The sequence below is a fragment of the Solenopsis invicta genome, chromosome 14, assembly GCF_016802725.1.
Source record: "Solenopsis invicta isolate M01_SB chromosome 14, UNIL_Sinv_3.0, whole genome shotgun sequence".
NCBI lineage: Eukaryota > Metazoa > Arthropoda > Insecta > Hymenoptera > Formicidae > Solenopsis > Solenopsis invicta.
In genome coordinates this window covers 10,697,045-10,713,125 of record NC_052677.1, presented here as the reverse complement: position 1 = coordinate 10,713,125, position 16,081 = coordinate 10,697,045, and the positions used below count along the sequence as shown (strand labels likewise).

Genomic DNA, 16,081 nt, shown 5'->3' with positions numbered 1-16,081 from the left:
TAAGAAAAGAGTGATAGAAGCGTCTAATTCTTAAAAATACTTGCAGTGCTCCAACTTACACTTCCTAGAAGTTTCGTTTATACTTTTTCATCACTCTCCCCTTACACTCGATTTGCACTCTGATTTTTATTTTCGTCGACGCGGAATTCGGTTCTCGCGTTTCTATCGAATTTGCAAAAATGTTGTTGAAATTCAATAACGTTCAGAGAAGAGATTCAATAACGTTTCTTTCATTTCATTGGTTATTACAAGTTTAGTAAACAATTTATTTTTGTACGCTCCATAATTCTACTCGTCGGGTAGAGTAACTTTGAGCGACCAATCAGGATGAAGAAATCTTCAGAAATCTCAAGATTTCTTCTTCACCATCGGTCATTTAAAGTTACTCTACCCAGCAAATAGGATTTGGAACACACCTTTGGTTTTGCGCTCCTATCTGCGTTTCGTTCTGTTGCCTGTCCTGAATAATAAAATTTCTCTTCTGTCTTGTCAAGTCGAACGCTTCCTTCTCATCCGCGATATTTTCCCGTCCAAAATACCTCGAAACCGACAAATGTATTTTCAACCCGGGACATCGGCATCGTCTCCGGAAATGCGTCAAGGCGAGTATGACTGTTGTATTACGAATTTTCGCGAGTGACTGACATCCGACGAAATGCCTCTTTGAAAGCGGCGATGCGGCTTTAAGGAATTCGCGCGCGATCGGTTCTCGCGTTTCTATCGAATCTGCAAAAATTTTTTATCCGGCCTCGTCACCATCAAAAAGATTTCGTCAGAGTAGTGATTTTTTCTAGTCATATGTGTAAAATTTCCATCGTCGCGAGATGCCTACTTCAGTGATCGGGTATCATGATCATCTCGAGAATTATCGCAGGATGTATCTCCGCTTTTCTCAAGGTATACCAAAAGTAATTTAAATTTGTATCATTTTTTTATTTACGTATTTTGTATAATATAATTTATGTATTGTAAATTTTTAAGGTTGGGTAAGATAATACATTTGTTATTACTTTTGAAATTTTTTACTTTTAAATTTTATACTTTTTTAATTTTATTTTGTAAAACTAAGTTAAGTTGACGGCTAATAAAATTAATTTAGTTACGTTAAAAGTTGCATAAACAAAAAAACTATTGTAATTAGTTAAAAATTACATTAAGATTAAATTAATTTAACTTAAATTAAAAATTAAAGCATAATTCATATTAATTTAGAAATTTGTAGAAGTTTTTAAAGTTAGATTATTCAAAACAATTATAATATAGATCATCAAACAAATTTAATATCGCATTCGTAAATTAAATTTGTATGAAATAACAAATGAATATTGTTTTTTACGTGAAAATGTAGTTTTTCTTTCATAATTTTTTGCATAGATAAATTTTTAACTTAGAAAAAAATTAATAAATTAAAAGTTATCTGTTACAAAAATAATTAATTTAAATTAAAAATTAAATTATTTAAAATTAACTAAGTTACAAGTTATTAAGTTTTTAACTTTCAACTTTTCAACTGGTTATTACTCACCTTTGTAAATTTTATTTCAATATATAGAATTGATGTTTTTTGTAATGCAATATTATCTTAATTGTCAAACAAAGAAATTATCAAATATCGTGCGTGAAGAATAAAATAAAAAAAATATCTTACAATATTTTTTTTTATTTTATTATTCTTATCATGATATATATTTTATTATTTTTAACAAAGCTAAAAATGATTGAAATTGTTTCAATGGAATTATTTAATGAAAAGATATATCAAAAAGTGCTCTTAGAAATAATTATTTTATGTATTAAATATAAAAGAGAGAGATAGAGAAAGAGAGAGCACAAATACTATTTAACATTTATATATACATGTATTTCAAATAAGATAATTACTTTTTATTTCTATATGTTACGAATAAATAAATTTTCTATATTTCCTATTATTTGCGTATTCCTATTTTTTACAGAAAATACAAAGTACAAAAAAAAAACTAAATAACAGCACGTCTCATGGATATGTAAATGTAACTCTGTTTCTATATGCTAATAATAGCATGTTTTAAAACGAATTCGATTGGATATCTTACTTGATAACAGAAATTAGTTATATCTATGCAATTCATAACATCGAAATGCAAAATATCTTATTTCAAGTAAATCTTATTTCAAGTTAAATACTTTTCACTTTTTTTATTTATATTACATAAAGTATTACATAAAGTATTTTTTTATAGGTACATTTTAATAAATATTTTTTTCCTAATTACCCGATTAGTTCTTACTTTGTTATGTTTAATATAAGTAGTCCTGGCTGTTAATTATTAATTTTCTCTTTTTCTTCTTTCTATTTCAACTATTTTCCCTGACACTAATTTAAACACAATGTCTAGGATCGCTTGGAAGATGTGTCCCATTTGTTGTTTCACGCTCACAGCAATGTAGTGATAAAGTTGCATTCTGCGAGATTTTTCTCGCCGATTTTTGCAAAATATTTGCGCTTTTTAATACGGCTTTTAAGATAGATCTTTTATTATTCATAAATGATTATGCATCGTATATCAATTAGTTTGCAACGACGAGTTAATCCGCGTTCAACGTTTTATACTACTTTCTGTTCGCAGCGTCTACTGCAAACGAGTATTCAAAGCGCGTAAAGCAAAAATAATAATAGAATAATTTATTGTTAAATTCTTATGCAATCATTTATGTTTGAGCATGGGAACTTAACAACAGTTGGACCTAAATCGCGTAATTAAATACCATTAAATACAACTGAATAACAAAATAAATAAATCGAATGAACACGAATAAATAAGAATTCTGTAATTAAATTTGAAAAAAATCTCTTTCTCTCTATTCCTTTTTTTCTCTTATTAAAAAAAAACGTATCAAATAAATAACTATATATGATGTCCAATGTAAAAAAAAAACAAGGTAGAAAAATCGTATAATTTGATTACAATGTTCTTCGCTACTTTTTCTTCTCGCCGCCGAATAATTATTTTATCTTTACGCGCTTTCACCTGGCCAATAATACGGGCGTTAGGTCCTGAGTGAAATTAACCGCGTGCGAAATTATACTCATCGATTGCCAATTACCATAAAGGGTGCTTTATGAGGCGGCAGCAATTTAAAGTTGCCAATATTGGCCGTCGCGTCGGTTGACTGACAATATCGATAATTTCATGAGACGCTTGTGCTATCGCGATAAATATGAGATTGTCAGTGATTCATTTCTTTCGTCATACATTCGTGTCAGGGAAATAATAAGCCTTGCTGAAGAAGCGTCTTGACTTAAACCGCTTTTCATTAGAAAAATGATCGACATATGGTTCATGAAAAGTTTCAATCATATTTTCAAATTTTTAACGAAATTGAATATCGTTAATACTCATCTCTGAATCGAATTAAAAATATAATAACAATGCGAATTTCGTGGCGTATGGCAGTGGAACTAAAACTTTTATTGAGAAAGTTCCCCGTTCGAGAACGATAGATATTATAAGAATAATACAATTGCGTTTTCTTTCATAAGCCTTCGCAACATCGTCCGCGTCGTAAACGCGTTATGTACGCGTAAACAGAAAGTGTCGTAACGAGATTATAAACGGGCTTTATCACCGACCATTAAATTTACTCGATGTCGCAGGTTTAATGGAACAGTTGTTCAAAGTTAATTGCACTGACCGAGGGGATAACTTTTTAGAGAAAGTCAAGCCTTCGGCATGTAGCAAGTGATAAACTGTCGTGGATTTTCTCCTCTGTGGGGGAATTTTTCTTCTCGTTCAACAACACGTCAGAAACTGTATCATCTCTAAGTAACGATCATGTAATCTTTTTCGCTACGACGGAAACGTGAAAGAATTTTTTCATTAAAATTTCAGTGATAAAAATATTCACATTTTTGTCCTAGGAAAAAATTTATATAATTTGTTACTCAAACGCGTTATGAAATCCTTTCCTATTATTTCACAATTTAAATTTTTAATATATTGAAGAAACAAGCGCAAAGTTCAAAAAAAGCAAACGATATTTGTACCATTTATCTTTTATTGTTATTACCATGATCGTTTAACTTTTTCGCTACGATGGAAATGTGAAAAGTGAAAATTTTCTCCATTGAAACTTCAGTGATAAAAATATTCACTTTTCACATTTCCGTATTTTAGGGAAAGATTACATAATCTGTTACAATTAGACGTGCTATAAAATGTTTTCTTATTTTTTCACAATTTAAATTTTTTGTGCAATATATTAAAGAAATAAGCGCAAAATTGAAGAAAAGAAGCAGATATTTCTACCATTTATCTTTCATTATTACATTAAAAAATTTATTCCGGTACCTGCAAATAATAGTTGTTTTGCAAATAATAATTCGTAATATTGAAATGTTATTGACTACGAAAACGTAAGAGCTATTTACACATTAAAATTTTATCCTTATTTATTTCGTATTTATTCGAAATTCATATTTCGCAATTCATTGATATAGAAACAATAATGTTAATTAATTGCGAGCCATCGGCGATTTTAAACGTTTCATAAATAAAATGACGCTTTTAAATGACGCTTTAGCTGGCGTCTATTTTTTCAGAGACAGATCTATCGATATATGTATACCGTGCGATCACTCGTTTATTCTCGATCTTCGAAGGCCACGTGCCCGTTCCGCCGCGTATGCAGCAGTTGCAAAATGTACGATATTTATCGTAATGAAAGATAGAAGAAAAAGAAAACGGAATCTCTTCCCCGTGGGGTCGCCCGTTTATCCCGCTTCCCATGAGTATCTCCTTATAGAACACGCGTTTTTGCCTCGTACGCACGACGATCGATAGATCTAACGAAGCCGATCGACTGACTGCGCAATCGATCGCTGCTAACTAACGAGTGCCACTGGCGGATTCCTCTCTCGTCGTGAAAAAAAAATTAACAACTGTACACGTTGCGTACCGGTGACCTTTGGACGCTCGTCCTTCTTCCACGGAATTTAACCCGCCTTGTCGCGGTATCGCGAAAAGATTGATTGCCCAGTTGAATTAGCAGGCGGATGTTAATTAATTTCAGACTGACGTGCCTTGTATCCAGAGACCCGAAATCATTTTTGCTTCGATCGGAACATTTTAGGAACTATTAGAGAAAAACACATTCTCGCAATTTGCGAGAAGCCGAAAAGACGTTCTACGCCTGGAACTTGTGAAGAATTATTGGGAAATTGAATTTATTTCAAAGAGTAGAATCGCAGAGGGGTGAAGAGGTTCCAGTTGTTTCTCTTGTAAGAGCGCCAAGTGCTTGGCAGATCTTATCTAATATCTAGTATCTTGCTCCAGAAGGACAGCGTGCTGCCATCTTTTACAGATACTAGGAAATACCGGCGAGCAACTCGCTCGTCGTTCGCGTTATCAGCGATACGCTCGCGATGCACTCGCCCTACATACCTTCTTGTTGCGATACGCGCAGCAGGACGTTCCGTTGCCCATGATTCCCGCGATCGATCCCGGCGACGACGATCCCGATCAACCGCGTCAAGCCGTCGCAACTTTTTCGTCTGCGCCGCTCGTAACATCGCCCAGCTCTTCGTCGGCAGCTTCCCTCCTCGCGGGTCTCATCCTCGTCATCCCGATCACGCGCGCATCAAAACCTGCTTCGTGAAAGTTGCCGTACGTCAGCGTCATTAATTTTTTTTCCTTTTTTTTTTAATTTTGCAAGAGTCGCAACGTCGAAAATTCGAACCTTTTGCGAACGCGCGAAACAATCGTTTCTTTTTCCCTTTTTTTGCCAAATTTTCCACAGTTTTATTTTTGTAATTTAACAAAGATTAAATCTTAGCAGAACCAGAAGGAAAGAAAGAGAGAGAGAGCGTTAGATTAAAAAGATGAAAAAATGACGGCGCGCGCCATAAACGGAGCGCGGCTTCTATTAAGATCTTATCGCGTGGCTCATTGATCGCGCTTGCAACATTTTAATTAATGTTCCTCTTAATTTGCCTTGCCAGCCGCGCTATTTGTCTTAATATTCCACACAATGCATTGCAGCACTTGCCACTTTTTTTTTCGAAGACCGCGAATCATCATAACGTTGATTTAACGCATAATCGCGTCTATATTTCAATAAAGTTATAGATGAAATAAGATGGAAGCTTTACTTGTGTGTTGACGAGAAGTTATAAATAAAATTGAATAAGTTATAAATAAAATTGAACGATTGAAGAATTATTAGAAGAAGAATAAAAAAGTTCTTGGCTGTTAGTTTTGGTTTTATAGAGATTGATGGAAAAAATCAATTTACAATTTGAATGAGACATTATTATTAATTATGTTACATTGAGTTTTCAATTATAATTAAGCGCGATCAGATTTCTTTGATTTTTGTTTGGATTAATTTTGAATAAACTTCTATATTCTTTTTTTTTTTAAATAATATTTGCCTAACTTTTATAAATCACTTTGCAATATTCCGGATATAGTAATATCCGATCATTTTTTACAAATGTCTGTGATTAATGATCCACAATTGACAGCCGCCCGAAAGTTTTTTCCTTCAATAAAAATAGAACATGACGGGATCTCTAAGCTCATTTTAGACTCAAAGTCGTAGTTGTTTGCATTGGTTGATTGGAATATCATTATTCGTTATCTCATAAAACATTTTATTAATAATAATAAAAGATCCTTTGTCTGTTTCTTCCTGACTGCTCATATTTGAACATTTCTTATATACAAAGATTTTAGTTAAGAAATTATACAGTTATCATGATCTCTTTTTCAATTGAGATATTTCATTATTACTAACAATAATACTATTCATATTATTCGTGAGTTCGTGGTGCAAATCTACTGCAACTGATAATTCACAATTTTACCTTTTTTACAACTTACAAATTATAAAAATATTTATATGTTTCTGTATACTTTGAGAAATGCAATAAAAACTTTAGAAAAAGAAGAAAAAAAATGTTTGAAAGTAAAAAAGAAGAACAATGTTGTGCGTTCGATAATTGAATCGTTTGTCTTTCTATTTCAAAATGTTGTATTCAGACGGAAAAAGAGGAAAACATGTTAATACGAGTCGTAAAATCGGTCATGTGATGTATCTACATCGATTCGCAACTTCGTGTTGTCACAACATTCCGTGCTTATCATTCACTGATAAATGTATCGCGTAAATTAAAAAAAAAAAATATTCCAATGAAATCCGAGTACTACCCAGTGTACAGGAAAAGCAATGTTGATTCTTATCTGAAGCGTTTATATAATATTTACTTCTATGCACAGAAGATTTTTGCTTTCGTGTACTAAACTCGTAACTCGTAAATCAAAATAACACGCAAGGAAAAGCGATTAGTCATAGTACTTCATTCAATTTTACCAGTAAGTGTACGGCTCGTGTCCCTCGTGTAGCGGCGATCCTACTGAAGAAGTCACGTTAGCAGTAGAAGTAAAATAGGATGAATTCGATTCGCGATTCCGGATTTTAATCGTGCGCGTTCGACGTCCCGAGCACGTGCGTCTCGACGTGATAACCGAAAACCCGGCGCAGCGGCGGCGGCGGCGGCGGCGCGCGTCCCGATGCGATGCGGCGACTTCCAAAAACTGCCGGCCGAATTGCAGAAGTCCTGGATCACGCGCGCTACGCGAACGGCAGGCCGACACGCGCGTGTTTACGCGTGCGCGCGCGCGAAACGGCCGCGCGCACGGTACCAATATCCATACTGGCGAGTCACCGCTTTATTTTCCACCGTTACATCACTGTCGCGCCGGTGGCTTCAACGCGCGGGCATCGCGCGCTCGTCGGCCTTTACGACAGCGCGCTCGTCGTCATCGTCGTCGTCTCGCTGTTATCGCGCCACGCAAAATAAACCTCGCACGCGTAATAATCTGCATAGGATGCAGATTGCGACGATTCGCCGCGATGCAACGCGATCGGCTGAATCGATTGGAACGCGCGTTACCGAAATTCGAAGCCGAAATTAGATCTTACTTTCAACAAGTTTCACTTTAAGAAGAAGTAACGATTCATTTTTCGGCAATTGCACTTTTAACTCCGTTTTCGTTGAAAATTATTCTCGCGATTCTTGAGACTTTTTACGCACGAGACATTGTAATTATATTGATCGATTAAAATTGCTGTTACTTTTTTAAAGCGTGTTACGATCAGTGTCGTTTTAAATTGCGGATGTATCGCGATTAAAGATGATATATTGTACTCCAGTTGATCTTTCTTCGGAAAAAAACGGATGCGCGATTTTAGAGCGAAAAGAAACGAGAGACGAAGAGACGACGCCGCGACGAGTAGTGCATCGCGCGATGCGCACGCTGCGCAACTGACACCGCTGCATCTCGCGTTTCTCACGTGCTGGTCGTAAACATCGACTTACGTCAGGCGCGACGTATTTGATACGAAAACCCGTTTTGTCAATGAAAGGGTCACTTCGTAAGATCGATTCGTGTCACGTGGGCGAACTGTTTGATGAAGGAGGATTCAGATTAAATCTCGTTGCTCGTGGGCGTTTGACATCACAGATTAATAACTTCATATCGAACGACCTCGTCAAAAAAGAGAGAATTGCATGAAGAATCTAGTAAAAAAGGGCATGATTATATAATAATTTTGATGAAAGTATTTTTTTAAAAGGTTTTTAAATTTAAATTTAAATTTCTTAATTGATAATTTAAAATATATTAAATGGCAATAAAGCTCACGTTTGTTAAGCTGGCACAGCCATTTTTGCACAATCAAACGCGACTCGTACAAGAATTATTTGCTAACTTTTTGCTAATTTTTTACTCTATTTACAATTTTTTTACTCCAGCAGTTTCGCTAAAAGCAATGGCTGCACTAACTTTAATCTTATGCGAATACAGTACTTGTTTTTAGCGAAACGGCTGGAACAAAAAATTCGTAAATAGAGCAAAATATTAGCAAAAAAAAATAGCAAATAATTATTGTATGAGTCGCATTTGATTGTGCGGAGTTAGATTAATAAACATACATTCTTACTGCATTTTTTTTCACTATTTTGTAAATAGGTAATAAATCTCGTAATAAATTCACAAAATTTAATTTAATTTAAACTCAAAAGTTATAATGTAAGTCTCGAAAATTGCAGATTATTTCATATAATTAATTTATATATTTTATATAATATTTTATAATATAAAAAATTCTGAAAAAATCAAAAGAGAAATGTCCTATTATTACGAAGTAGGGGTTGTTTTAAGAAGTTAATGGAAATATTTTGATTTATTTGGGTGGTACAAATTAGTAAAAATTCAGCGCTAACTATATACGTTGTATTTTTTAATTATATATTTTTTTCTGGTCCTGCTAACTTAATATGAAGTTGGCAGTGCCACGATTTTTTAATAAATGACCTGAGATACAAAATTATAATTTTTTTTTTTTATACAAAATAGTACTAAATTTCCTGATAAATCGCATTTGATTCTGCTGATTTAATCCTGCCAACTTATGAGAGGTATCAATTTGCCGATATCAAACGCTGTAATATATGTAATGTTTAAAAATAGAAAATAAAAAAAAGGGAAATCGAGCTGGAAATCAATATTATCGGAACTGTCGAAAAGCCAATAACAGATGACAGATCAATACGCGTGTACGTTATAATATGCTTCAGAACGTACAATATATGCGATACTATTGGACAATTTTGACCTCTTATAACTCAGAATTTATTACACATTAATAGATATTTTGGTTGTAGAATATATGACTTTAACTAATCTTTAATATATATTATTATGCAATTACTGTGATATACACTGTGCATATACAAATCATAAAAAGAATTTATAAAACACAATTTCTTTCTACATTTTTATGTATATCTTATAAAATAAATTTATTATAAGCACACGCGTATGTATTTTCTGTGTTTTATTACTTTCCAATTAATTTTGATAGAGAATCTTGAATCATAAACACTAAAAAAATATGCAAAAACTTTCAGATACTTTTAAATAATTTGCAAAAACTCAGATATTTTAATAATAAAAATTTTGTGTGTAAATTTTGTTTGTATCTATATTTCCCTACTATTTCTTTCTCTGAATTTTTTGTTCAATAATTCATTATTATTAATAAAAAGAATTTAGTATTAGTTTTAACCTATAGTCCATCTATTTCGCTAATCTGATAAATTTGCGATATATTCATTTATAATGTTCTTTCTCAATTACTTGATTTCTTTTGGATATTTTTTATTTTATATGTACACGTTACATAAATCTCCAAATAAAAATTTTTCAAAGAATCATTACTTAAAAATTGAAGAAAATTTATAAAACTCACCGGACCGATGCGCAGCAGCGGAGTAGTAACACAGCTACATTCATCTGTAAAATGCATATAATTTCAAATTAAAAATCCATATTATAATATATTATTCAGAACGTGTGAGCATAATTTCTAGGAAATGACTTGTCTTAGAAAAATAGTCATAAACAAATTAATTTCGAAGAGATTTTTCATTTTCTAAGTGAATTTCTTCATAATCTTTTTCCCAAGAGAAAAACCGCTAAGGGCAGTAGGTGTATCGATTGTAAGAATTACTACACAAAAATTACTGGGTATTACTTTGGCATTACTGGAACATTATTTATAAATTAATTTTGGAGAGAAAAATTTCTCGTTTTCTTCTAAGTGAATTTTTTCACAACTTCTTTTATAAAAGGGGTTATTTTTTTAAACTTTACAAATATTTTCCCAATGTTACCCAAAAAGTGTATGCAAAATTATAAGAAATAATTCCACTTAGAAAAAATGTTACGAATAAATTAATTTTGAAGAGAAAAATTTCTTGTTTTAAGTGAATTTTTTCACAACTTTTTTTTAAAAAAAGGTTATTTTTTTATACTTTTCAAGTATCTGCCCAATGTTAGCCAGAAGGGATATGTAACGTTTCAAGAAATAATCTTGCTTAGAAAAGATGTTACAGACAAATTAATTTTAAAGAGAGAACCTTCTCGTCTTCTTTTAAGTGAATTTTTTCACAACTTTTTTTTAAAGGGGTTGTTTTTTTAAATTTTACAAATATCTTCCCAATGTTATCCAGAAGGTGTATGCAACGTTTCAAGAAATAATTCCACTTAGGAAAAATGTTATAGACAAATTAATTTTGAAGAGAAAAACTTCTCGTTTTCTTCTAAGTGAATTTTTTCATGATTTGTTTTCTAAGAGGGCTTATTTTTTTAAACTTTACAGGTATCTTTCTAATGTAACTTAGAATATGTATGCAAAGTATTAAGAAAAAATTCCACGTAGAAAAAATGTTATAAACAAATTAATTTTGAAGAGACAGACTTTTTGTTTTCTTCTAAGTGAATTTTTTTATAATTTGTTTTCCAAGAAGAGTTATTTTTTTAAATTTTACAAATATTTTTCCAATGTTACCCAGAACGTGTATGCAAAGTTTTGAAAAATTATCCCACTTAGTAAAGATGTTATAAACAAGTTAACTTTGAAGAGAGAGACTTCTCGTTTTTTTCTGAGTGAATTGTTTTATAACTTGTTTTTTAAGAGGGGCCATTTTTTGCACACACCTTCTGAGTAACATTAGTTACGTGTAAAGTTACCTGTAAAGTTTAAAAAAATAATTACTCTTGGGAAAAAGCGAGGGGAAAATTGCTGATCAAAATTGTGTACACCACTGTCTAGTAATGTCCAAAATTTTATAAAAGAAAACAAGAAATTTCTCTTTCTAAAATTAATTTATTTATAACATCTTTTCTAAGTGGAATTATTTCATAATACATTGCATACATCTTCTGGGTAACATTGGGAAGATATTCGTAAAGTTTTAAAAAATAACCCCTTTTATAAAAGAAGTTGTGAAAAAATTTACTTAGAAGAAAACAAGAAATTTTTCTCTCTGAAATTAATTTATTCATAGCATCTTTTCTAAGTGGAATTATTTTTTAATACACTGCATACACCTTCTGGGTAACATTGAGAAGATACTTGTAAAGTTTAAAAAAATAACCCCTTTTTACAAAAAAATTGTGAAAAAATTCACTTAGAAGAAGTTTCTCTCTTTAAAATTAATTTATCTATAACATCTTTTCTAAGCGAGATTATTTCTTGAAACGTTGCATATCTCTTCTGGGTAACATTGGGCAGATACTTGTAAAGTATAAAAAAATAACCTTTTTTTAAAAAGAAGTTGTGAGAAAATTCACTTAGAAGAAAACGAGAAATTTTTCTCTCCGAAATTAATTTTTTCATAGCATCTTTTCTAAGTGAAATTATTTTTTAATGCACTGCATACACCTTCTAGGTAACATTGAGAAGATACTTGTAAAGTTTAAAAAAATAACGCCTCTTGGAAAACAAGTTATGAAAAGATTCACTCAGAAGACGAGAAATTTCTCTCTTCGACATTAATTTGTTTATAATGTTTTTACAAGAGGTTATTTTTTTAAACTTTATAGGTAACTTCTTAATGTTACCCAGGTGTAAGGTGGTTAAGTTTTTTTCTGCAATTTCAAGCATTTATATATTTAACTTAAATGCATAAATATTTGAAACAAAGAAATTCAATCAAGTTGACAAAATTTAGTCGAGCTTATAATTTTTTTCTAAATACGGGTAATCTATAAATAATTTTACTTACCCACAGGGTTGTTCCGCCGTTGCCTGATGCTCCTCCCGAGCCTCTGCCTCCTCCCAGATCCCGTTAATGGAGCACAACACAAAACTCGCGATTCTCGCGAACGAAAGATCAATTACGATCACGTACTAATTATCACAGCAACTCGCGACACTTGTTAACGAAACTATCGACAAAGCGACATCATCACGTATCAAAAGAGACACACGATCACGCGAGGTTATGATCCAGAATGCGTAAATCGATATACCGTCGGAACGTTTATTTCATTGTCGCACACGAAATCTCGGCACTGCGCCGACAAAAGAAAATTCATTCGATAACACGAGAGTTGGTGCGCGATGCTTTGTCTGGACAAATCACGCGGTTATTCGCAGAATCACTTTTACGCCGTACCGTAACAACAAGAATGCCCGCGTACGAACGGCATGAACGTAGCAGCGGACAGAATTCGCGGCGAAAGAGGCTCGACATCGCCATCTTCTCGTCATGACGCCATCTCCGCGAGAAAGCGTGAAAAAGATCTAACGTGCGCGTAGCCATCTGCGGACGATGGCTATTTCGTACGCATATTCACGACACTGATGTACGCTGCACACGAAGACACTGTACATGTAAGGAGAATCGGGCACGAAACAACAGAGCGTACGTAGCGGACGAACGACGCAGCGAAATAAACACGGCGCTCCCCCGCGCTAACCTACACTCGCCTTCGTCGCCCGGCGTACGGCGGAGAGTCAACACACAACGATCATTTGACTCCGTATCACCGTACATATCACTCACGAACTGTAGCTGCGATAGACACGCGGCGTGATCGGAGCTGGAGCGGTCCGCATCCACCGAAATGGCGTAGCGCAGTTGTGACGCCGCCATCTTCGCCGCTGCCGATCCGTCGACTGCTGTCCCGTCGACTGCTGGCCCGTCGTCGCTCGTCCCCGTCGGCCGCCGAAGTACGCAGATCGCGACGACTCCTCATTGCACGATTGTCGCACGTGTGTCCGAATCGGTTTCGTCTCGTTTCGTCGCGGTAGGTAGATCCGCAGGAATCTCGATTCTCGATTCCGACGCACGAGCGACAATTGTGCGAAGAGGAGTCGTCGCGATATGCGTATGCCGAGCGACGACGGGACAGCAGTCGACGGGCCGGCAGCGGCGATGGCGGGGCGGCGGCGGCGATGGCAGTGACGTCACAATTACGCTGCGCATTTCGGTGGATGCGGACCGCTGGTCCGCTCCAGTTCGCCGGGTGTCTATCGCAGCTACAGGTCGCGAGTGTTATGTACGGTGATACGGAGTGAAACGATTGTTGTGTATTGACTCTTCGCCGTGCGCCGGACGACGAAGGCGAGTGTAGGTTAGCGCGGGGGAGCGCCGTGTTTATTTCGCTGCGTCGTTCGTCCGCTACGTACGCTCTGTTGTTTCGTGCCCGATTCTCCTTACATGTACAGCGTTTTTGTGTGCATCGTACATCAGTGTCGTGAATATGCGTATGAAATAGCCATCGTCCTGAGATGGCTATGTGCGCGATAGATCTTTTTCACACTCTCTTGCGGAGATGGCGCGTCATGGCGAGAAGATGGCGATGTCGAGCCTCTCTCGCCGCGAATTCTGTCCGCTGCTACGTTCATGCCGTTCGTACGCGGGCGTTCTTGTTCTTGCGGGACGGCGTAAAAGAGATTCCGCGAATAACCGCGAGCTTCGTCTGGCCGAAACATCGCGCACCAACTCCCGTGTTATCATCAAATGATTTTTCTTTTGCCGGCGCAGTGCCGAGTTTTCGTGTTCGACAATGAAATAGACGTCCCGACGGTATATCGATCTACGGATCATAACCTCGCGTGATCGTGTGTCCCTTTTGCTACGTGATGAGATCGCTTCATTGATAGTTCCGTTAACAAAGTGTCGCGAGTTGCTGTGATAATTAGTACGTGATCGTAATTGATCTTTCGTTCGCGAGACTCGCGAGTTTTGTGTTATGCTCCATTGACGGAATCTGGGAGGAGGCAGAGGCTCGGGAGGAGCATCAGGCAACGGCGGAACAACCCTGGGTAAGTAAAATTATTTATAGATTATCCGTTCTTTAGAAAAAAATTATAAGCTGGACTAAATTTTGTTAATTTGATTGAATTTCTTTGTTTCAAATATTTATGCATTTAAGTTAAATATATAAATGCTTGAAATTGCAGAAAAAAACTTCACCACCTTACACACACCTGGGTAACATTAGGAAGTTACCTATAAAGTTTAAAAAAATAACCTCTTGTAAAAACATTATAAACAAATTAATGTCGAAGAGAGAAATTTCTCGTCTTCTGAGTGAATCTTTTCATAACTTGTTTTCCAAGAGGCGTTATTTTTTTAAACTTTACAAGTATCTTCTTAATGTTACCTAGAAGGTGTATGCAGTGTATTAAAAAATAATTCCACTTAGAAAAGATGCTACGAATAAATTAATTTTGGAGAGAAAAATTTCTCGTTTTCTTCTAAGTGAATTTTTTCACAACTTCTTTTATAAAAGGGGTTATTTTTTTAAACTTTACAAATATCTTCCCAATGTTATCCAAAAAGTGTATGCAAAATTATAAGAAATAATTCCACTTGAAAAAAATGTTACGAACAAATTAATTTTGAAGAGAGAAATTTCTTGTTTTCTTTTAAGTGAATTTTTTCACAACTTCTTTTTAAAAAAAGGTTATTTTTTTATACTTTACAAGTATCTGTCCAATGTTACCCAGAAGGGATATGCAATGTTTCAAGAAATAATCTTGCTTAGAAAAGATGTTACAGATAAATTAATTTTAAAGAGAGTAACTTCTCGTCTTCTTCTGAGTGAATTTTTTCACAATTTTTTTTTAAAAAGGGGTTATTTTTTTAAACTTCACAAGTATCTTCTCAATGTTACCCAGAAGGTTTTTGCAGTGTATTAAAAAATAATTTTACTTAGAAAAGATGCTATGAATAAATTAATTTCGAAGAGAAAAATTTCTCGTTTTCTTCTAAGTGAATTTTTTCACAACTTCTTTTATAAAAGGGGTTATTTTTTTAAACTTTACAAATATCTTCCCAATGTTACCCAGAAAGTGTATGCAATATATTATGAAATAATTCCACTTAGAAAAGATGTTATAAATAAATTAATTTTAGAAAGAGAAATTTCTTGTTTTCTTTTAAGTGAATTTTTTTACAACTTCTTTTTAAAAAAAGATTATTTTTTTATACTTTACAAGTATTTGCCCAATGATACCCAGAAGGTGTATGCAACGTTTCAAGAAATAATCCCGCTTAGAAAAGATGTTACAGACAAATTAATTTTAAAGAGAGAAACTTTTCGTCTTCTTCTAAGTGAATTTTTTCACAACTTTTTTTTAAAAGAGGGTTATTTTTTTAAACTTTACAGGTATCTTTCCAATGTAACTCAGAATATGTATGCAAAGTATTAAGAAAAAATTTCACGTGGAAAAGATG

General features: G+C 34.2%; 1 protein-coding gene across 2 annotated transcripts in view; it reads right to left on the bottom strand.

The window, feature by feature from the left end:
• The window catches only part of LOC105208254 (NAD(+) hydrolase sarm1), a 103,755-nt gene extending 96,068 nt beyond the window's left edge, over positions 1–7,687 (bottom strand). The window contains exons 1-2 of one of the 2 annotated variants that reach the window (XM_011178066.3): positions 7,354–7,687; positions 5,424–5,629 (exon numbers count right to left, since the gene is read on the bottom strand). In XM_011178066.3, the coding sequence (XP_011176368.1) occupies positions 5,424–5,465 (42 nt within the window). In that variant the 5' untranslated portion in view covers positions 5,466–5,629; positions 7,354–7,687. The remainder of the gene's footprint in view (positions 1–5,423; positions 5,630–7,353) is intronic. The other variant, XM_011178065.3, reaches the window with a different exon arrangement.
• Between the last annotated feature and the right edge of the window lie 8,394 nt (positions 7,688–16,081).